This window comes from Calliphora vicina, chromosome 4 (assembly GCF_958450345.1).
Source record: "Calliphora vicina chromosome 4, idCalVici1.1, whole genome shotgun sequence".
Taxonomy (NCBI): domain Eukaryota; kingdom Metazoa; phylum Arthropoda; class Insecta; order Diptera; family Calliphoridae; genus Calliphora; species Calliphora vicina.
In genome coordinates this window covers 16,733,624-16,753,953 of record NC_088783.1, presented here as the reverse complement: position 1 = coordinate 16,753,953, position 20,330 = coordinate 16,733,624, and the positions used below count along the sequence as shown (strand labels likewise).

The following is a 20,330-nucleotide window of genomic DNA, read 5'->3' as shown; positions in this document are numbered from 1 at the left end:
AGCGTAAAACATACAAATAACTCATTTAGTTGCAAACAATAGAGCGTAATAATACAAATATCTCATTCTGTTGCTTGATGTTGTTGCGGATTTTTATTTTTAACCCATACATGCACACAAACTACAATTTCTCTTTTTGCGCTTCCCTGAACTAGAGTTTCATATTTGAAACGAATTTCGTAATAGATTCCACTGATTTTTTTCAATTTATTTCAATACATACCTTCTCGGCCAATAATTTATTTTAATTATACTTCAGTTAAAACAAGTCTTTTTAACTTAACCGGTCCTTTATACATCCGAAAGGGGAAATGGCGGTGAATTTTGTCCATCAGTGTAAATGTCCAAAATATGAAATCGTTCGAAAAATGCTATGCTGTTTTAAAATAAATTATTAAAAACGACTAACTCGATCTTCAGAACAGGGGAAATAAATATAAATTTCGAATATATAAATAATTATAGTTCATGATGAACGTAGAAATTCTAAAATCATCATATACAACGCTACGACATTGATTGTGAGTTGGACAAGTAATTACACCATTGTCTTGTTGAAATATGCAATCTTCATTAATTTGTTCATCAATAAATGAAATAAGTTGCTCTTCTAAAATTAATTATAAATTGTACTGTTACTGTTGCTGGAACAAAACACATCCTTGTTTTCCAACAGCAGAAAAAGCTGAAGAAACTTAACACTCCATCCAACGAAATTCCATTTGGCAATCGAATCTCATTTGATCTCATATCATTCCAATAGTAAGACTACGATAGGATTATAACCAAAAATATTGAATTATTTCTTTAGCTAAAATACCCTGTCTGTGTAAAAGGTTAACAATACTGTGGTATGCAAAAGAGCTAAGTCCATTTATAACAATAGCGTCAAACTTGTTAAATTCATAAAATGTCAACCAAAAATGGTAAATCATAAATTTGTTAAAGAAATATTGGATCATTTCGACTCCTGATATCAAAAACGTGCTCTATTGTCTTTTGAGAGCCACTTCAGTGACAATAGAGACTTTAAATCCAACAACAGATTTAAAACGATAAAAATAAAGAAAAAAACTTATAAGAAAATGAGCTAGTACACTAAAAAATAAAATACAACTACAGTAATACAAAATGTGAAAAAAAGGATCTTCAATACTGTTAAAAAGGATGACAGATTTCAAAAATATTAAAATTCAAGGATTTTAGAACGTTTTTTGTGTTTCGAGTAAAATTTGTAAAATGGATCTTAGCACGTTTGCATACTTAGCTAATGTTCTACAATATAAAAAACATTCGGTAAGGTTCAGTTAGCAATTGATTTCTAAAACCCCCATCAAAACTAATTTTGAATTGTGACGCACGGACTTGCACTGAGTCAGCTATATATTTGTGTAAGATTCATCGCATCCGAATATAGCACTCTAATTGGTTTTTCTGCTTCGGCCTATTTTTGTATTTAATAAACAAATTGTTATTCAATGATAAGAAAACGATTTTGTTTGTTATTTATTTATATTTGTTTATTTTAAATACATATATAACTACATGTGTATTTTATTTCATCTGAAGATGGATGCTTAATACAAACTACATTTAATTTTTTTTAATATTTATTTTGTAATTCTCTTCTTTGCCAATATATTATTATTTATAATATTTATGCCAAATCGTTTAATATTTATCGGAATTTTGCTGTAATTCTGTTATGGAGTAGAAGTTAAGGAGATACCCTTTATTTTTGTTTTCTATTATTGCGAGTGTTGTTTTAAATTTAAATGTTGTTCGAGTTGTTTTTTTTTTTTTTTTGTTTAACACAATGTATTTATTTGTATAATGAATCAAGCTCGTCCAATAGTTCTTTGAACTATCAGATCATTACATTAAAGCAATTTCGGACCTAATGAGATTTTGGATTTAAGCAAGGATTATATGTTATACAAAAGTTAATTATTATTCTTAGTTTTTACATATAAAAGATACTTTAACTTTAATATTCTTGTTATAAACCTAGCATTTTGGTATATTATTTTTTACTTGTTTTGTTTCAGTTTCTTTTAATTATGCCTACTTATTAAAATTAATATAAACCTAGAAGTTTAAATAAATTAAATCATACGAAGGATGATAGATATAAAGGTTAGTACTAGGTAGAATAGAACATAGAATAACAATTGGAAAAATTATTTTTATTTACAAAAGATTTTTAAACAATTTTAAGGAAAACGAATTTTTAGAAAAAGAAGAAAATACAATACGCGTTTAAATACTTCCATATCGAATAGTTAAAGAATACTGTCTAATTATCTTCGGTAATCTAACCTTTGTATCTGCCATCTCAATCGGCGAATCATACTATACATTAACGATGATTTGACGAAAAATGCTAATTCGTATGGTGTATGTTGTACCCAAGAATAGGTAGGTAATATTATGTCCAAATGAGTAAACCTTATGCTACGATGTTATTAAGAGACGTTTGGTACTTGGATTTGAATTGGAATCATTTGTATCTGGCAGTTCATAGGCAACTCCTCCCCATTGTAGTTTGTAGGTGCGAGTGCGCCATCGTATAGCTGGATTCCATAAGGCATGCAAGAACAGATAAGGTCCACTCAACTCACGAAACAGCCAACCAATAACGAATTCGAACTTATGAAATGGCAACGAACCATTTTGAACAATTGACAGCATTACCCAGTCAGATAGAAACCATGTTAAAATGTGTACCAAATAGAATACCAAGGGATCCCATTTAAAAATTAGTGATGCCGACCATGAGGCTAATGCTCCTAGTACCATGCATTCGGATAGAGGCTCCAGTAGAATAGTTGTAGGTACCATGGCCACCCTCAATTTGGCCCAACGTATAAGACGCGCCTGGAAACTGCTGATGTCACAAAAGCCACTGTTTTGTAATGCAGGCTGGTTGCTAATACGCATTTTCCATCCTTGTTCTGTTATGGCTTTAGCAATGAAAAAGTCTTCGGCCAAATAGCATCCGAATGCCTTCAAGCCCCCCAAGTAGTCCATGACCGACTTGCGTAACAGACACGACATACCAGTATGGCAATTGATACCCAACAAATCGGCTGATAAGTAAATTCTTGATTGTACCGTGCCAAAGAAAATCTTTTCAAAAGTTGCCGCAAAACCTTCACGGTCGCAAGTAAATGGCATTTGGTGCACTAATGCGTATTTCTCACCCATGTTATGCACCATATCCAACAACGTATCATTTTTCATCTTGATGCCACTATCGGAAATCATGACAAATTCGTATTTGGCGGCCTCATAGCCCGGCTGCATATTATTGATTTTTGGATTCACGCCCACATTCGAAGCGCCCAAGAAGAGTGAAGCCTCCACTGTAGGATATTTCGAAATCAGACTTTCTACCAATTTAACAGCTGGGTCCGATTTGTCTTCGATGCAAAATAAAAGCTCATACACTGGATAATCCATGGTAAAGAATGTTTCAAGATTATGCTCCAAATTTGGATCAACGCCCATTAGGGGTTTTATAATTGACACTCCAGGCAGCGGTGTCTCATTTGGAAACATGCACGACTTTTTATGCAGTTTAAATTTCCCATAACATATCGCCATTAGATGGACACACCATGTACCACACCAAAACAACAAAAAGAATATTGCGAATCCATACACAGGTGTTGGTATAGGTGACATTATTTCACTGCGTATACTTTGTTTTGATACAGATTTGTTCTCTTCTGCTCTAATCAGCTCAGCTTTCCTCTGCACTGTATTTAATATGCTTAATTATTTTATGAATCACTGCACTGTCTTATGATAATTGTGATAATTCTTCTGGTATTTATTTCCTTTATCTGTATTTTTTCTTGGCGTTGTCACTTGGACAAGACATAATACTTGTCAAGCTTAGTCATTATTATATTGTTTGCACTTTACATATGTTTCATTTTCTTTTCTCAACTATATGTGTAATTTTATTTTGTTAATAAATTTTAACAAATTAAAAGAAAAAAACTAAAAAATCCATTATTTTTCGCGAAAGATTTAGCCACAAATTTCTATTAAACTGCTGTTTTTTATCTATTTTATGTCTAACAAATAGTTGGCAATGCAGGGCGATTTATAGGGATGAAACTTTTACGAAAAGTGATGTGAAGGGAATGAGTAAAAAAATCAAAACAAATATTTATGTATGTTGTCAGGGCTGCCAAGCAAATTGAATGAAAAATCGGCCAAACTTTCGAAAAATATTGGCATAATCAGCACTTCGTTTTAAAAAATTAATTATTAATTTATATCCACAAAGGAATAATTTTTCAACAAATATATAGAAGAAGCATTTTTCGTTATATCGTATATAGAATATACATTAGGGTGGGTCCGTCGATTTTTTTTCGCGAAAAATCGTATAGCAGAAACGCATTCTATTGAAAATTCTAAGAAATTTTCCCCAAGAAACCATAGGTCTAAAATCAAATCCAACTTGTGCATTTCGTCTTTTATCCAATGATATTTCAATATAAATTTTTTTTTAATAGTTTTTTTTGTTGGATAAAAGACGAAATGCGTAAGATAGGATTTGATTTTGGACCTATGGTTTCTTGAAGAAACTTTCTTAGAATTTTCCGTAGATTGCGTTTCTGCTATACGATTTTTTATTTTTTGATCCTCCATACAAATCGACCTGGCCTAATATTAATAATTTCATTAAATCGTCCTTGACTCTTTTTTTTATTATTGTTAAATAAATTAAAATTATACTAAAATATATCAAGTACACAATATCAATAGAAAATACACACAATTTTCTATAGAAAAGACTGTTATAGACACAATTTTGCATAGAAAGTACTGTTATACACAAATTTTCTTTAGAAATACATAAGTTATACATAAGATTTTCTATAGAAAATACTGTTATATCAACAGATTTAACAAAAAATAATATTGTTATACACAAAATGTTCTACACTATAGAAAATAAATAAACTGTTATATACACAATTGTTTGGAAGTGCCAAATAAGTCAAACAAGTAGCGGCAGTACTACGATAGTTTTTAATATGAAATAGTATAGAAAAAGTAAATTCTTATTAACTTTTCCATCTCTGAGTACAACACACACCTTCCCAACAGCTGGAGCTTATAACAGGATGTTTCATATACAATTTTTTCTAATACAACTGTCAGCTGTTGACAAATAGATATTTTTTCTGACAACTCAGTAAAATAATAAGACGAAATACGAGAATAACAGAAATTATATATAACATCTGGAAAAGTTAGAAATATTCAAAATTTGTATAATTATTTATAACAGTAGTGAAAATTATAGTGTAAAAATAAGAAAATCAATCTAATAATACCAAAGTTAAAGATATAAACCCATTTCAAAGCGCGAATGAGTTATTTAGATTAAAGATATAAACAAGTATAAAATAAAATGTCATATACTTTATTACGAAGTCTCAATCGCAGTGGAGGATCTTTGCGCAATGCTACCGTATATTGTCTAAATACAAATACTCCTTTGACCTTGTATCTATTGGCGGTACAACCAAATAATTATTGTATTGTGGCACAATACTCCAGACGCAGCGATTCTAAAAACCTTGAAAGCGCTTTCAAGGTTGTCAAATCAAAAGTTCGTGTAGAAGGTAGGCTATATTATCAAGCAGGCAGACCGAGACACACACATCCATATAAAAACAAAAAATAGCATAGTACATAATTGGTTTGTTTTTACAAAAATTATCTATCCACACATGATAAAAACAACGTTAGACAATTATCACAATACGCCTGATATGATTTGACAAATTTTGTTTTTGTGTTAGCGTGGTGTGTGTGTTTTGCGTTTGTTTATTTTTGTATGATGTAAATTGTTATTATAATACATGCATACCTACATACAAAATATGTGTTTAATGTTCTCAAGGCAATTCAGACTTTTTGGGCGGAGAATGTGGACCGAATTGGGAATTATTATCACCGCGTGGAAATCGTTTTTATTTTCCAAATGCTGTAGGACCTGCGTGGCAAGGAGCCACAACTACAATAACACTTGAGGTTCCCTTAGAATCGCTGGTAGATTTTGATGGCAAAGTGAGTACTAAATTTCTATATTGCAATTAAATAAATAAACAAATTAAATTATGTAATTTTTCTTTTTTGTACTTTCTTCTCTTTCTATTAACATTTTGTTGGCACTAGAACTCAGAGAAAAAGCCTATGCTAAAATTTAGTGTAAATGAGTGTCCTTCATTGATTAAAAAATCCCTGCATGAATTATTTCCAGCACCAGAAGTGGTATCTAGTGAAAAGTTAGCTATAATGACATTACGTTTCAGTGGAGATACCGAGATTGGAGCAAGAAAGGTTAGTACAATAATTTCTTTATTGGTCCTTTAATAAATTTAGTACAATAATTTCCTTATTGGTTCTTTAATAAATTTATGAACTATTTTTGAGATTTCTTATAGGAATATTATACATCAAAAGTATGTATAGGTATTTTAAATAAGATTTTGCGCAGTATTTATTTTTTTTATAATTCTTATTGATTTTTCACGAAAATTTTAATTGATAATTTTTTACATATGAAATATTTTTAAAAATCCTTAACTTTTGTTTAAAGTACCTATATGTGTCAAAATACTTTTAAACTATATAATGATACAATCAAAGCTAATAAAACCTGTGGATTTTATTAAACAAACACTCGTCGATTAAAAAAATATTAAATGACCTTACACTACAGAGTTTAAGATATAGAGGTCAGTTGGAAATCTAGTAGGCACTGCAGTAAAGTTTATAATTAAAAAACTTAAATTTTAATAATTATTTTTCAAGAGAAATTGTTTCATTGCAAAATAAAAAATTAATGTTGAGTTTTACTTTTTGTTCAAAAAATATAAATTATTGCAGTTTTATTTATTGTTCAAAAAATAATTAATATTTCATAAGATTTATTTTAGTGTTTTACCTTTACGCTTACATATTATATATATCAATAATAATGAGCATTTATATATCGATGGCTTAATATAGAAAGATCGTATCTCGTTTTTTTTTCAAAATCGGGTTTTTACATATTCTGGTAGACCAAACTCAAATAGACTAATTTAAAGTTGAATGCATATTTTTTGGTTTATATTAAAATAAAGACAAAATTGTATGATTTAAAATATAATTTAATTATAATTTTCTGAGTTTTAAATAAATCATTAAATAACATTGATGTAATCAATTATTTGATCCTGTGATTTAGAAAACAAACACTAGTTTGTAGACTGCAAAAAAATTGTATGAAATATGTTTGTGATTACAAGTCACAGCTACAGAGATTGCATTCAAAACTAATTAGGCTGTTTAAACCCTTTTTATATTGCAATTTGATTATTATTTAAAAATGTATGTAAACATGAGAATTTTGGATTTCATTACTATGTAGTGCAATTTAATTGTTTTGGTCTGGAAAGCTTCGTATTGGTATACTGAATTTAACATAAATAGTTAAAGTTGCCAAAATAAGTACGCATATAATAATTTATCTTTACTTTTAGTTCGTATTAGCCGCCCGTGAAATCACTGCCCGCCTAAGACTGCACGGATATTGGGCAGATTTTATGAATCCATTTAGTGGTAAACCATTTTATTCTTGGTCCAGTGGTAAAAATCTTTACAAGATTGATAATCGCTTTCGAGGTCTTAATATGAAGCTAAATAAACACAATGAATGTGTTGTAATTAGTTCCGATGCCGAGGCTAATGCAGAAAATGCATTTTCTGGATCCATCTACAGTAATGCTCCACCAGAGTTAACGCAGCTGAAATCTTTGCTAGATTCACAAGTTTAGTGGCAGTTCCTTCCTTATCATGTGAACTAATCATACTACCAAATGATTTACCTCCTAATTATCTTTTTTGTTGATATTGTTATAGTCAAATAAATTAATTGTTTTCTTTTTAATTTTAAACAAAACTTACGTATTAGATAAACAAGAATATTGTAAAATTTTATTTAACTAAATGTGTTTTTATTATTCCAATGTTTCTTTGCAACAATGACGTTCAATTTCCTTAAGTTTATTTATTAACAATTGCAATTCTTCGGTGTTGCACACAAATTCAACAATGGTTTCTCTTTCACCTCCCTTCTGTTTGTAACGACCTAAATTGATGTGAAAACCTACCTCTTTGCTACTATGATCCGAAGTTGAGGACTTGACATCGGCAACTATACGCCACTGGAGATCCGTTATGTGAGGAAATGAGTGACTTACTTGTAGTTGGCGTAAAAATAAATGTTTACGTTGTTCCTCGTAAGTTCGCGTTAATTCTTCAATAACTGCCGGATTCAGGTGCCGTTCTTCCATAACTTGCCTAACAGCCATAACATCCAAGTTGTGCTTTATAGCCAAGCTGTATAGAGTGACTATAGCATATTCGCTTTGTTTTGCTTTTCCACTGTTGGTAGCATATATTTCGGGTACTGGAGGTATAGCTAACAAGAACAATTTTTGGATATTATAATAGTTGTTTCACACATTGCAGAATTAACTTACTGGCTTCAGGATGTAAAGTTAATTTAACACTATTAGCAATGATTTTCTTTGTAGTATCTAATGGTATTGTTGTTCCCAAGTGGCCGAGGCCTTCAACAACCAAATTGGATAAAGTTATGGGTGTTTTAGTTGGAACACTCATCTTCATCGCAGTGCATTTTAGAGATGGTCAGCAAAGTACTTTTTCGATAACACAACAGTAAACAAAGTAACATTGCGATACATTGTGCTACCAGACAGTACCGATTTCTTACCCAATAAACATTTTGGCTTATGTTGAAAGCATACATTTTTCAATTTTCTTCACCATTAATATAATTTTTAACACTGAAAATAGTTTTTAGTGTACGTTCATACTATAGAACTTATATAGCCTGGATATGAATTTTTTTGTTTGGAAAGCCAATTTTATTATACACCATAATAAATGTAAAATATTATACAAATATTTTTTAAATTTGAAATACATTCGCAAACAAAGAACAAAAAGAGGGAAAAAGCTTCCAAGAATACATACAATAGTTTTTGAATTTTTTTTGGTTTAAAAATTTAAAAAAGAATCGCAAATTAGAAAGTCGACTTTTAAAAATCGAACTATTCTATAGTTCTATTCAACTATAGAACCCTACACATTTGTAGTTTTCATCTTTATTGTCATCTCTAAATTATGAAATATATACAATCTAAAAGTCTGGCAACTCAAGTAGTTTGTTTATATTTTGCATTTTATTCATCTGCACGTGTTTTCATTCATAATATCTGCGTATTTCGTCCAACACAAACATGACTTCAAATCCTTTTAAATTAAATGAAACTAAAGATGTTGAAATGGAGGAAAGCAATGAAACACATACGGTACAGGCACGACTTGTATCGGATACTGGAGAAGAGGCGGGTCCACCAATCGATTTGCCTTCTGGAGTTACCGTTGAACAATTGGGGCTTATCTGCAATGCATTGCTAAAAAACGAAGAGTCAACACCGTACATATTCTTTGTGGGTGATGATGAAATTAAGAAAACACTGGACCAAACTTTAGATCTTAAAACTGTCGATACTGAAAATGTTATTAGTATTGTATATCAGCCACAATCAGTGTTTAAAGTGCGTGCGGTTACACGTTGTACCAGCTCCATGCCCGGTCATGCCGAGGCAGTTATTTCGATATGTTTTAGCCCGGACGGTACTCATTTGGCTAGTGGTTCCGGTGATACGACGGTAAGATTTTGGGATTTAAATACAGAAACACCACAGTTCACCTGCACAGGACTTAAGCAATGGGTAATGTGTGTATCCTGGTCGCCTGATGGTAAGAAACTAGCTAGTGCTTGCAAAGCTGGTAACATTATTGTTTGGGATCCAGAAACAGGAAAACAATTGGGACGCACTATGAGTGGCCATAAAAAGTGGGTACATGGTTTAAGTTGGGAGCCATATCATAAAAATCCCGAGTGCCGCAAACTGGCTAGTGCGGGAAGCGATGGCGATTGCCGTATTTGGGATACTGTATTGGGACAATGCATTATGGTGATAGCAGGTAAGTTTAAAAACTAATATACTCGAGCGTATCAAGCCCTAAAATGTTCAATTTTATTTAGGTCATACCGCTGCTGTCACTGCAGTTCGTTGGGGTGGTGCTGGCTTAATATATACCTCCTCTAAAGATCGTACAGTTAAGATATGGCGAGCAGCAGATGGCATATTATGTAGAACATTTACAGGTCATGCCCATTGGGTTAACAATATTGCCCTTAACACAGACTATGTCTTACGAACGGGACCTTTTCATCCAGTGCAAGACAGAAATAAAAAGTATGCCGATTTAAGCAGTAAGTTATTCCATAAATTGTTGCAAAAGATTTGTTTATATCATACAATTTTGCAGAAGAGAAACTACAAGAAATGGCTTTGCAACGTTATAAGCAAGTATGTCCGGATGATATTGAATCATTGGTATCGTGTTCTGATGATTACACCTTATATTTGTGGTTGTCAAATCAAAACAAATGTATACAACGTATGACAGGCCATCAAAATGTTGTCAATGATGTCAAATATTCACCAGATGTTAAACTGATCGCATCGGCTTCGTTTGACAAATCTGTTCGTCTGTGGCGTGCCAAAGACGGTCAATTTCTGAACACATTTAGAGGTCATGTACAAGCTGTATATACATTAGCTTGGTCGGCAGATTCGCGTTTAATTGTTAGCGGCAGTAAGGATTCCACTTTGAAAGGTAGGCACATGAATAAAATCATAGTATTACGTATTATGCACCCATAGACTAAAATCTAGTTTATATTATACAAAGCTTAAGCTTCACCACGAGTCATACATTTTTCATTTCCGACCCCATAAAGGATTACTTAGTAATCCAGATAACAAACAACGTATATAATACCATACAATTTCTGACCAACGAATTTGTATTCTATTTTTTTTTTCGTTAAAAATTTGTTTAAAGAATAATGCATAGAGACGAGACACTCGGATTTGTCAAACAGAAATAAAACAAATCATATGTATGTCTGATTCAACACCAAAAGACATTTGGGGTATTCACACGGTCTACTATTTGGTCATATTGTCATAATGTCCTAATATATTATGATAGTTTAAAAAAATGTTTGTAGTGTTTCAAACAAAAAAGTTCTAAACTAATATGACTATTTGAACTATGCATGTTTATTGTTTTGTCATAAAATAATACTTTTTTTTGTTTAAAACACAACAACAACTATTATAATAAATTAGGACATTATAACAATATGACTAATAGCAGACCGTGTGAATACCCCAATTGTCTAGCATGTATTTTGTTGTTGTAAGAGTTAGGCAAGGTAAATTTATTTACAGGTATACCCAACAAATACAACTTTACCAAAAACAACATGTACTTTGTTTTGTAAAATTATTTGCTAGCTGTCAAACAACTAAACGACAGCAGACTGCAAAATTCAAAAACAGGGGTGAAAATAAATACGTGAAATTTACTTACAATAAGTAGTCCATTCACTTTTATATTATCAATTAATCACTTTTCTATTATTTTTATTTTTATTAAAAGAAACAAAAACGTTAATTTTAATTGATAAAGAAATGTAAACAAACTTTGACTGATAGAAGTGAAAAAACATCGAGCAAAAAATAGTCATCTGGCTTATTAAAGTCACCTGTAGTAAATTCGCCTTGAAGTTAGGTTTTTGACTTATGTTTTTGCCAATTACGCCTCGTATCTATGTTACCATATAGCACAGATTATTACAGATATGAAACAAATGACAGTTCTCATAAAAAGTAAAAGTAGACGTTTTACAGCCACTTGAAAATACAATTTTCAATAGGCAACGATTGTCTAAATTGAAATTTTCTTTTGTTGTTTTCTATTTCCATTTTACTGGAAACAGCTGATTCATATCTATGTAATGTGTGCCCTATGGTTTAATCTGTTTTTTATATAAATAATCCCCTATGCTTGACAAATATTTATCATAACAATTAATGTCGTTTGTTGTCAAGACAAAGTTGTCTGTGCAAAAGCACTAACAATTTTGTCATAACGAAGCTATAATATTAATAAATGGGGAATATACCTGAAAATTTTTTATCTTGGCAACCATTTTGAAGTTTATCATGATACAAATTTATCTGGTATAGACAAGGGGTTATAATTTTGACGTATATCATGACCAAAATCTATCAGGTATAGACATATCAAGGTACTGAAGCTACTAATCGTCCGAAATAAATATTATTCATTCTGATCGGAATTTTCTGAACCAACCTTTTTTTCAATATACTGGCAAATATTATGTAATTCGAAATCGAGAAGAGTTTAACCGAATGCTTTATTATTAATACATATTTGTATATATTAGTTCACAAATATCGAGTAAAATAAAGCGAACAAATTTAAAATTTGTCGATGGAGTGAACATTGATATTTTTGACAAATCTTGGACAAAAGGTTTTTGAGATTTTTTAGTATGCTAATACATTTTACAGGAGAGACAAAATACGATTTAAAATCATTTGTTTTAAATTTTTCAGAAACTAGTTAATGCAGTATGCGTTGACAACTTTTCTTTTACTTATTTTGAATTTTTAGTGGACTTTTACATATTTGTTTTAAAATCTAAATTTTCATTAAAGTGTCTTTAGTATCTAGGGCAAACATGTCAATCAGTGACTATGATCTGATTGTCCAGTTTTCTCCTAAATGTTATAATTGTTTCATATGCATAAATACGTACCCATATTAGAAACAGTCGGTGGAGCCAGCTTATTTTTTGCAAATTTGGGTGGTCTATACATACATGTTATTTTTATAACTGTTTATAATTTTTTTTTTTAGTGTGGAGTGTGCAAACTAAAAGGCTGGCACAAGAATTACCTGGTCATGCTGATGAAGTATTTGGCGTGGATTGGGCTCCTGATGGTTCCAAAGTGGCGTCTGGTGGAAAGGACAAAGTAATAAAATTGTAAGTTCGAAGTGGTGTATTAGGGAATGTAATCTTTAAATTTATTTTATATTTTTTCAATTTATTTACAGATGGGCTTATTAATAAAGTTATTAAAACATGAAAAAATAAAAATGCATTCTTTATTTATTTAAATTCATATAAATTTCATATTATATATTTTTGTACTTTAATGCAGCAATCTCATTGCTCAAAAGTTCTTGCTCTTCCTGGGTATTTTCGAAATATTGTTCAGGCACGGCAGAGTTCGATTGCAAAGATCGTTTAGCGGCAAGAAACCCGAAAGCGATGCTCTCATTGAGAGTTAAACCACGTATTAAACCAGTTATAAAACCACTCGATAAACTATCACCGGCACCCGAGACATTTACAATATTCTCAACAGACGGAGCAGCATACATGCGTGAAGTAAACTGATTTGTTTTGTTATTAATATAGGCACCAGTCGTTGGTTCAAACATTTTTTGTTCAAAACTACCACCACGTAAATTAACCAAGACACCATGGGCTCCCAAAGTGACGACAATACAGTCAAATTTATTTTCAATTAACTTTAACAAATCCTTACATTCCTTGAGTAGTAGATCAAGCGATGAGAGGGATCTATTTGGGTCCCAACTAATCGTTTTGCCAGTTATTGATTCTACAATTGCTTTGAGTTCAAAAACATTGGGTGTGACAATACGTATTTGCTGCGTAAGCGTTGTGTCCAGTTCAAAAGGTTTTCCAGCGATTAACATGTCAGTGGGCTCAAAAAATACCGGTTTATTGTATTGCAAAGATAATTCCAATATTTTTTCAATAGTGTTTATGCCTAAATTACCGTCTATTATTACCAATGGTGTACGTTTGAATAGTTCCTTTTGTTGTTTTATAACCTGTGGTGTTATAGATTTGTGTATTTCCATGTTGGCTAAACACATCTTACAATTTCCAGATTTATCAAATATTATAGAACAAATAGAAGTAGTTTTTTCCTGGTCAATCAGAACGCCTTTGCGCACAGATTCTGGTATTAACTGCAATAAACTTTGGCCCATATGATCTTTACCTACGACCGAAACAAAATTGGCCGCACCATAAAGTTTATAAATGGCCTCGGCAAGATTTCGACCCACACCACCGCCCGATTCCTTGGCATGTGTATGATATGTAGCTCCGTCTAAAGTCAAGGGTATGTCGTCCAGCATGGTAAGGCAAAGATCCAACATTGAGGCACCAATTATTAAGGGTTTTTTCGCAGACACTTCCAAGTTATTGTTTAAATGTTCGGACCATGCATGATTATTATTTTTAACAGTATTGCTTAATTCACAAGCAATTTGGGCAGCAATATTAGCATTGTTTTTAATTAAAGCTATATTTGATTTAAGACTAGAACCTCCTGTTATTTTCGCTATAGCAGCCAATAAAAATGGAGTAACTTCTTTGCCCTCTACTTCATTCTCGACAGCATCCTTGTAGGCTTGATTTATAGCAGCGGTAATTAAATCCTTGTCTGCTGCATATTCGTGGGGTATGGGTACACCAATTAATATGCCTGACTGCAACTGTAACTGATGCAAAGCATTAATAAGTTTAGCTGCTTCTTGGGGATTCTGTAGGTTGTAAGGGGCTTTGCAACCACTGTCTCGAGTATAGAAATCGGGAAATTTACCCCCTTCGCTGTTAAATGCAGCCACACAGACACCTTGCGTCTCCAGATATTCCAATGTACGTGGTATGTCCAATATGGATTTTACACCACTGCTAACTACTGTTACTGGAGTTCGTCCCAATTCCACCAAATCAGCCGATACATCCATTGTGATGTGGCCATCACGATGAACACCTCCCACACCACCTGTAGCAAATATTTTTATACCCGCCATATGAGCCACAATCATAGTTGCGGCTACCGTTGTGCCACCACATTTCGCATTGGCTATTACATAAGGCAAATCTCTGCGTGAAGACTTTATAACTTCTTCTCTATCCATTTTCGCCAATTGGACAATGTCATCTTTAGATAGGCCCACCTTAAGTCGACCATCTATAAGGGCTATAGTTGCGGGTGTAGCACCAACGGATCTCACTATATCCTCAACTTCAAAGGCAGTTTCCAAGTTTTGTGGATAAGGCATGCCATGTGTAATAATAGTGGATTCTAAGGCCACTACCGGCTCATGTTGCTGCAAGGCATTTTTAACACTAGGATGAATATCAAGCAAGTTCTGGAAGCCGGACAAATTCCTTCTGGAAAGATTTTTAATATTTTTTAAATTTCTTAAAATCATGACGAGTCGTATTACTATCACTGAATCTTTACTTTTAAAACAACAAAAATAAATTAAAAAATATAAAGATCAAAACCACTTATCACAATGCAAATGTTTCTTCGTACAAATCCCGCAACGATATTTTTAATACCCAGTACAACAAATTCCCTTTGTTTCTTATAAAAATCGTTAAAATTGTTCTCATGTTTACCTTAATTATTTATATTTTAAATTTATATAGAACAGTTTTATTTACTATTTTCTTACTAATTAAACAAATTATACAAATAAATTACAAATATAATTAATTAATAAAAAACGCAAAGTTAGCATTATCTTTACATATGGTCATGCCATTTCATTTGACATTTTAAGATAAGTCGCATTTTAGCTTGGCAATACCATTACAAACTATAAACAAACATTCCGAGCGGCTAAATAAATCTTGAAATATTTTGTAAATTTTACGTTTTCTGTGAAAAAAATGGATAGAGAATGTGAACTTGAGCATTTCGGGTTTACAGCAGAACATTGTTCCCTGGAAAGTAAGTGTTATACCAATGTAAATTATTTTAATTGTAAGACATTTTCAATTCAAAGGAAAATACTTTCTGCACAAAATTTTACGAAGTGCTTTGGATGCCATGTTAAATAAATTTAATGTAAACGAGGAAACCTCTGAGCTTTTGCGCAACGCTAAGGAGGAAGTTTTTGAAAATATATGGAAGTCCATGTCTGACGAAATAGAGACTGCAAATAATTTAGATAGAAAATATTTCACAATACCAGATCATGTTCTATTGCCTCCATATTTTGATCATGTTAAACAATACACTGAACAAAATGAACAGGAATTGGATGCACAATTAGATATGTTAAAGAAAAGTTTTCTAGAGGTATGTAAAAACAAATTATAAGCTTTTATACTAACGTTGATTATGAAAATTGTAAAAATTACTAGAATTCCATTATGCTGGCTTCTCTCAATTTGGAAAATTCTCAATACAAAAACTTCTCAACGTTTGTCGATAATGAAGTTAAAATACAAGAACAATTAAAGGAAGCCTTCAATAGCGTTAATATGAAACAAATGTATGAATTAGTTGATAAAACTAACAATTTAACAACTAATGAAAGTAATTTAGTTGATAAAACTAAAAATTTAAAATTATAAAGGAATATATGTTACAAATTAAAAATTTTATAAAATTTTGAAATCTTTTTCAGTTCTTTATTTTTCTATACATACTGATTTATTAGACAATTTATTAAATTGTATATTGGAACTGATTTTACTCTTTAAAAAATCGGATTTTTAAATAATTTTATTTAATTGACAGTGTTAAAAAGATTTCGGATCAAATCAAAATTCTTAACACAGCTTGAAATACTTATTACAGTCATAAACTTTTTTTTGCACATTCACTTATTTTTGTTATCTAAACACATATTGTTTAGATAACATTCAATTCATTTTATCAAACTAATTTGTAATGGATTTGAGTTAAAGAAAACTGAATTATTCAATAAGGAACTAATTTCATTTATTCAAGTTTTATTCAATACGTTTGGTACTTAAGAATAAATACAACGAATTCGTGCTGACTGCTCTAATAAAATTATTAAGAAATATTATGTGTACAAAATGGTCTCAAAATGCAGTTTGAACATAAAACAGGTCTACCGCTTGAAGTCAAATAAAATCGCCAATAACTTATAAAAACGCTCGAAACTTCTAATATTTTTTTAAATAGGCAATATTGTAAATTCTTATTTTTCAGTTTTCACTAAACATACCCCTTGGAAAAAAGTATTTACAGTATTTATATCTTTTTGTGTAATTTGTTTTAATTAAAATAATGTAAAGAAAAACTTAAAAGCCTAAGGAAAATGTCTTCAAGGAATTTAACGGAAGTTTTTAATATAATGCGAAATAATGCTTCAAAAAATCGAACATTATATTCCGATGACAGAGTAAGTTTAAAAGTTGAACATATTTTGGGTGTCATATTGATTTATTGCATTTTTCATTTGTCTAAACAATTAATAAACAAACACCTGTAGAATGCTGATGGTGATGCAGAGCTACTCCTGAGACGTTCTGTACATGATGCAGAAGAAGGTTTAGAATTACGTGACGAATATGGTTCCCAACCGACCTGGATTGACAAGTTGGAGGAGGCTCAATACATAATGTCAAAGTAAAAAAGATAACATATTTGGGATTTTGTTGAACATTGTTTTTTTATTCTAGAATCAAACCAAAGTTGGACGAACTCGGCTCTCTTCATGCTCGCCATTTGTTACGTCCAGCTTTTGATGAAAGCAAAGAAGATGAACTTGAAATGGAGTCATTGAGCCAAGAAATTGCTAAACTAATCACATCTACACACCGACACATACAGTGTATACGTTCTAGTTTAGGCATGGGTGGCAAATGGGAACAACGTCTAACCGCTAATGTTGTCACTTATTTAATGCTCAGTCTGCAAGAGTTGACCTTAAAGTTTCGTTATAGTCAAAATTCCTACCTCAGGCAATTGAATTCGCGTGAAGAACGGTCCCAAAAGTTCTTTGATGACTTTACAAACCCCAACGGCATGGAAAGGGACAATTATGTAGATTCGTTTGATAACTTTTTGCAACCCACACCTTCCGGTGCTAATAAATACAATTTTTACGATGACGATGAATCGAAACAAAACGAATTAGATGAAAATTTCCAACGTCCTATGGGAAATCGTTTAACACAACAACAACTACTCCTGTTCGAAGAGGAAAACACTCGTCTAGCTTTAAATAGAGATGAAGAGGTTTCTAAAGTTGTCAAGACTATCTACGATTTGAATGACATTTTCAAAGATCTCAGCCAAATGGTGCAAGAACAAGGAACGATTCTTGATCGCATCGATTATTCTATTGAACAGACTCAAACGCGTGTATCGGAAGGTCTAAGGCAATTACAAAGAGCTGAAATGTATCAGCGTAAAAATCGTAAAATGTGTGCAATTTTGGTTTTGGCTGGCATAACAATGTTTATGCTTATTTTGCTTATATTTACAAAATTATAGACGAGTTCCAAATTGGTGAACATTATAAAATATTCCATATCTTGTTTCATTATGTGTATTAAACTTACTGTAAAAATATTTATTATATTTAACTTCAAAATTCAGAACTTATAACTAAATTAAAATTTCCTTTTGTGTTTACATTCTTTCGCTAACGCGCGAAGCCACCGAACGTAGATTACCATACACTTTACTAGGTGGAGATCCCAAAATCAAATTACAAATTGCTCTACGGGCCAATTGAATATTTTGATAACTGCCCAATATATGGATTTTACTATCGGCCAAAACAATACGTGTTTTTGTAACATTTTCAATGGTGAATTTGGTGCGACCACCTTTGCCAGCAAGACGACCAATAGCACGACTCATGTGGTCACCTCTTAGAGTTTTGACATCCTTTACTTCAAAAGACTCCACGAACAAATCATCCAAACGTAGTAAGGCTAAAGCGTCATCAACTTCGAAGCCGCAAAGAAAAGCTTTAACAAAATCTGCACCTTTTTGAAGATTTGAAATATCTGGTGTCTCTGGACTTATACGAACTTCCACCTAAATAAAAAAAAACAAATTAACCATATATAAATTGATTTGATAGAAGTGCAAATTATGCTTAATAATCTATGGCCCTAGCTTTAGTATTTTTAAATATTTTATTAACACTGAGTATATTAATAATAACAGAAACTAGCGAGCAAACGAAGCCTGTATTGACCTGTTATTACAACAGTCAGCTTGAAAAACTTCGCATTTATTTTCACAATCATTTTTAACAAAATTTTAATCTACTAACTTCATTCAAAAAATTAAACACACAAAATTACATACTTTCTTCATGATAATATTCATTAATAGTATGAACTAAGAAAATGTAAAAACTGGTATACACCCGTCACAGTTTTGCATTCTGATTGAAAAGGAATTCCGTATTATGATTCTTCAGAGAAAGTATTTTTTTTTTCGGAATTTAACCACTTTCAATTTTCTAATTAAATTTATATTTGTAATTATTTGTTTTTCTAAAATTTTTTATAAATTTCTATACAAGAGCGTAAAATTAAAAAAAAAATTATTAAAAAACAGAATTATTAAATTTGGGAATTAACAAATCAAACGGAATCGGAATAATTGTTTTAGCTTCGATAGGAATAACTACGTAATTAAAACCGTTCAATTTTATATTGCGCAGTCAAAACTTCATTAAATCTATAACATTTTTTCATTCATCTTAAGCCATATCTATAATTTGTTTTATAAATTTTAAATACCTTTCAGAATATTTACCTGTTTTGCTTTCATATTAAAACGTATCTGTAACTTCATGTGTTCCACAATAGGAGTAAAAATTTTCATCCAATGTTCTTTAAGCGAAGAATATCTAAAATTAAGTAATTTTATGTTTTAATAGCCAGTAATAGTAAAATGTTTAAAAAATATCACTTACCTATGTGGTGGCACGGCAATTTTACGCACTTCACTTTTAACTCGCTTAGCTCTAGGTGGAAGAGTTTTGCGTACGGCTCCTTCAATGCCTGTTGTTTCGTCAACTTGCATTTCACTGTCCTCATTGAGGGAACGCTTTTTAGCAGTACGCGTTGGTAAAATATCATCAACTTTTATGTTTTCTACTTCCATTTTGCGTTAATTTTAGTGAAAATTTGTTATAAAATTAAAACTCGGTCGAAGAATAGGAGAAAAATCAACACATGTGGTTTTGTTGGAAAAGAGCTGTCAAAACAAATACAACTGTCAGAACGACGATTTCTTAAGGTTACCGTATCATTGTTTTTTTGCGTTATACCTGGTTGAGGATATACAATTTAAAATTCAAGTAAAAATGTTTGTTCGTATGGATTTTTAGGATTTTTTTAATAAAGTTATGCGATATAAATCAAGATCAGCGAAACAGCTTGCATTTTTATAATTTTTTTGGTGTTGATAGCTCTCATAATTAGAAGC

The 20,330-nt window shown here is 31.4% G+C and overlaps 8 protein-coding genes across 9 annotated transcripts; 4 read left to right on the top strand and 4 right to left on the bottom strand.

Moving 5' to 3' along the window:
- Positions 1-1,493: 1,493 nt before the first annotated feature.
- Positions 1,494-4,079, bottom strand: GlcT (ceramide glucosyltransferase). Its single transcript, XM_065507290.1, has one exon. The coding sequence runs from the start codon at positions 3,685-3,687 to the stop codon at positions 2,455-2,457; it is 1,233 nt and encodes a 410-aa protein (XP_065363362.1). The 5' UTR covers positions 3,688-4,079; the 3' UTR covers positions 1,494-2,454.
- Positions 4,080-5,235: 1,156 nt separating this feature from the next.
- On the top strand, positions 5,236-8,026 carry LOC135957597 (uncharacterized). Of its 2 annotated transcripts, none has more exons than XM_065508374.1 (4): positions 5,236-5,651; positions 5,942-6,099; positions 6,208-6,372; positions 7,560-8,026. In XM_065508374.1, the coding sequence occupies exons 1-4, from the start codon at positions 5,438-5,440 to the stop codon at positions 7,851-7,853; spliced, it is 831 nt and encodes a 276-aa protein (XP_065364446.1). In that variant the 5' UTR covers positions 5,236-5,437; the 3' UTR covers positions 7,854-8,026. The 2 variants fall into 2 exon arrangements, with proteins under 2 accessions (XP_065364446.1, XP_065364445.1); XM_065508373.1 differs by having other exon boundaries at positions 5,933-6,099.
- On the bottom strand, positions 8,012-8,749 carry LOC135957598 (COMM domain-containing protein 3). Its single transcript, XM_065508375.1, has 2 exons — positions 8,562-8,749; positions 8,012-8,500 (listed from the first exon to the last, which is right to left on the bottom strand). Exons 1-2 carry the CDS (start codon positions 8,707-8,709, stop codon positions 8,037-8,039), a joined length of 612 nt encoding a protein of 203 aa, XP_065364447.1. The 5' UTR covers positions 8,710-8,749; the 3' UTR covers positions 8,012-8,036.
- Positions 8,750-9,306: 557 nt separating this feature from the next.
- On the top strand, positions 9,307-13,156 carry Nle (notchless). The gene is made up of 5 exons (XM_065506773.1): positions 9,307-10,098; positions 10,160-10,390; positions 10,447-10,797; positions 12,916-13,042; positions 13,114-13,156. Exons 1-5 carry the CDS (start codon positions 9,345-9,347, stop codon positions 13,124-13,126), a joined length of 1,476 nt encoding a protein of 491 aa, XP_065362845.1. The 5' UTR covers positions 9,307-9,344; the 3' UTR covers positions 13,127-13,156.
- LOC135956320 (uncharacterized) lies at positions 13,062-15,356 on the bottom strand. Its single transcript, XM_065506772.1, has one exon. It carries the CDS (start codon positions 15,316-15,318, stop codon positions 13,195-13,197), a length of 2,124 nt encoding a protein of 707 aa, XP_065362844.1. The 5' UTR covers positions 15,319-15,356; the 3' UTR covers positions 13,062-13,194.
- A 332-nt stretch (positions 15,357-15,688) lies between these two features.
- Positions 15,689-16,517, top strand: LOC135957635 (uncharacterized). The gene is made up of 3 exons (XM_065508420.1): positions 15,689-15,845; positions 15,901-16,196; positions 16,262-16,517. Exons 1-3 carry the CDS (start codon positions 15,785-15,787, stop codon positions 16,472-16,474), a joined length of 570 nt encoding a protein of 189 aa, XP_065364492.1. The 5' UTR covers positions 15,689-15,784; the 3' UTR covers positions 16,475-16,517.
- A 577-nt stretch (positions 16,518-17,094) lies between these two features.
- Syx16 (syntaxin 16) lies at positions 17,095-18,496 on the top strand. Its single transcript, XM_065507142.1, has 3 exons — positions 17,095-17,274; positions 17,365-17,501; positions 17,555-18,496. Exons 1-3 carry the CDS (start codon positions 17,191-17,193, stop codon positions 18,369-18,371), a joined length of 1,038 nt encoding a protein of 345 aa, XP_065363214.1. The 5' UTR covers positions 17,095-17,190; the 3' UTR covers positions 18,372-18,496.
- Positions 18,384-20,089, bottom strand: l(1)G0004 (lethal (1) G0004). Its single transcript, XM_065507145.1, has 3 exons — positions 19,816-20,089; positions 19,656-19,749; positions 18,384-18,923 (listed from the first exon to the last, which is right to left on the bottom strand). Exons 1-3 carry the CDS (start codon positions 20,004-20,006, stop codon positions 18,510-18,512), a joined length of 699 nt encoding a protein of 232 aa, XP_065363217.1. The 5' UTR covers positions 20,007-20,089; the 3' UTR covers positions 18,384-18,509.
- Between the last annotated feature and the right edge of the window lie 241 nt (positions 20,090-20,330).

Coding starts and splice junctions, on each gene's coding strand:
- GlcT (XM_065507290.1), bottom strand. CDS start 3,687: ATGTCACCTATACCAACACCTGTGTATGGATTCGCAATATTCTTTTTG.
- LOC135957597 (XM_065508373.1), top strand. CDS start 5,438: ATGTCATATACTTTATTACGAAGTCTCAATCGCAGTGGAGGATCTTTG. Junction 6,100..6,207: donor TGGTAGATTTTGATGGCAAA/GTGAGTACTAAA, acceptor TGTTGGCACTAG/AACTCAGAGAAAAAGCCTAT. Junction 6,373..7,559: donor CCGAGATTGGAGCAAGAAAG/GTTAGTACAATA, acceptor CTTTACTTTTAG/TTCGTATTAGCCGCCCGTGA.
- LOC135957598 (XM_065508375.1), bottom strand. CDS start 8,709: ATGAAGATGAGTGTTCCAACTAAAACACCCATAACTTTATCCAATTTG. Junction 8,501..8,561: donor AACTTTACATCCTGAAGCCA/GTAAGTTAATTC, acceptor TGTTCTTGTTAG/CTATACCTCCAGTACCCGAA.
- Nle (XM_065506773.1), top strand. CDS start 9,345: ATGACTTCAAATCCTTTTAAATTAAATGAAACTAAAGATGTTGAAATG. Junction 10,099..10,159: donor ATGCATTATGGTGATAGCAG/GTAAGTTTAAAA, acceptor AATTTTATTTAG/GTCATACCGCTGCTGTCACT. Junction 10,391..10,446: donor AAAGTATGCCGATTTAAGCA/GTAAGTTATTCC, acceptor ACAATTTTGCAG/AAGAGAAACTACAAGAAATG.
- LOC135956320 (XM_065506772.1), bottom strand. CDS start 15,318: ATGATTTTAAGAAATTTAAAAAATATTAAAAATCTTTCCAGAAGGAAT.
- LOC135957635 (XM_065508420.1), top strand. CDS start 15,785: ATGGATAGAGAATGTGAACTTGAGCATTTCGGGTTTACAGCAGAACAT. Junction 15,846..15,900: donor AGAACATTGTTCCCTGGAAA/GTAAGTGTTATA, acceptor TTCAATTCAAAG/GAAAATACTTTCTGCACAAA. Junction 16,197..16,261: donor TAAAGAAAAGTTTTCTAGAG/GTATGTAAAAAC, acceptor AAAAATTACTAG/AATTCCATTATGCTGGCTTC.
- Syx16 (XM_065507142.1), top strand. CDS start 17,191: ATGTCTTCAAGGAATTTAACGGAAGTTTTTAATATAATGCGAAATAAT. Junction 17,275..17,364: donor CATTATATTCCGATGACAGA/GTAAGTTTAAAA, acceptor AAACACCTGTAG/AATGCTGATGGTGATGCAGA. Junction 17,502..17,554: donor GCTCAATACATAATGTCAAA/GTAAAAAAGATA, acceptor TTTTTATTCTAG/AATCAAACCAAAGTTGGACG.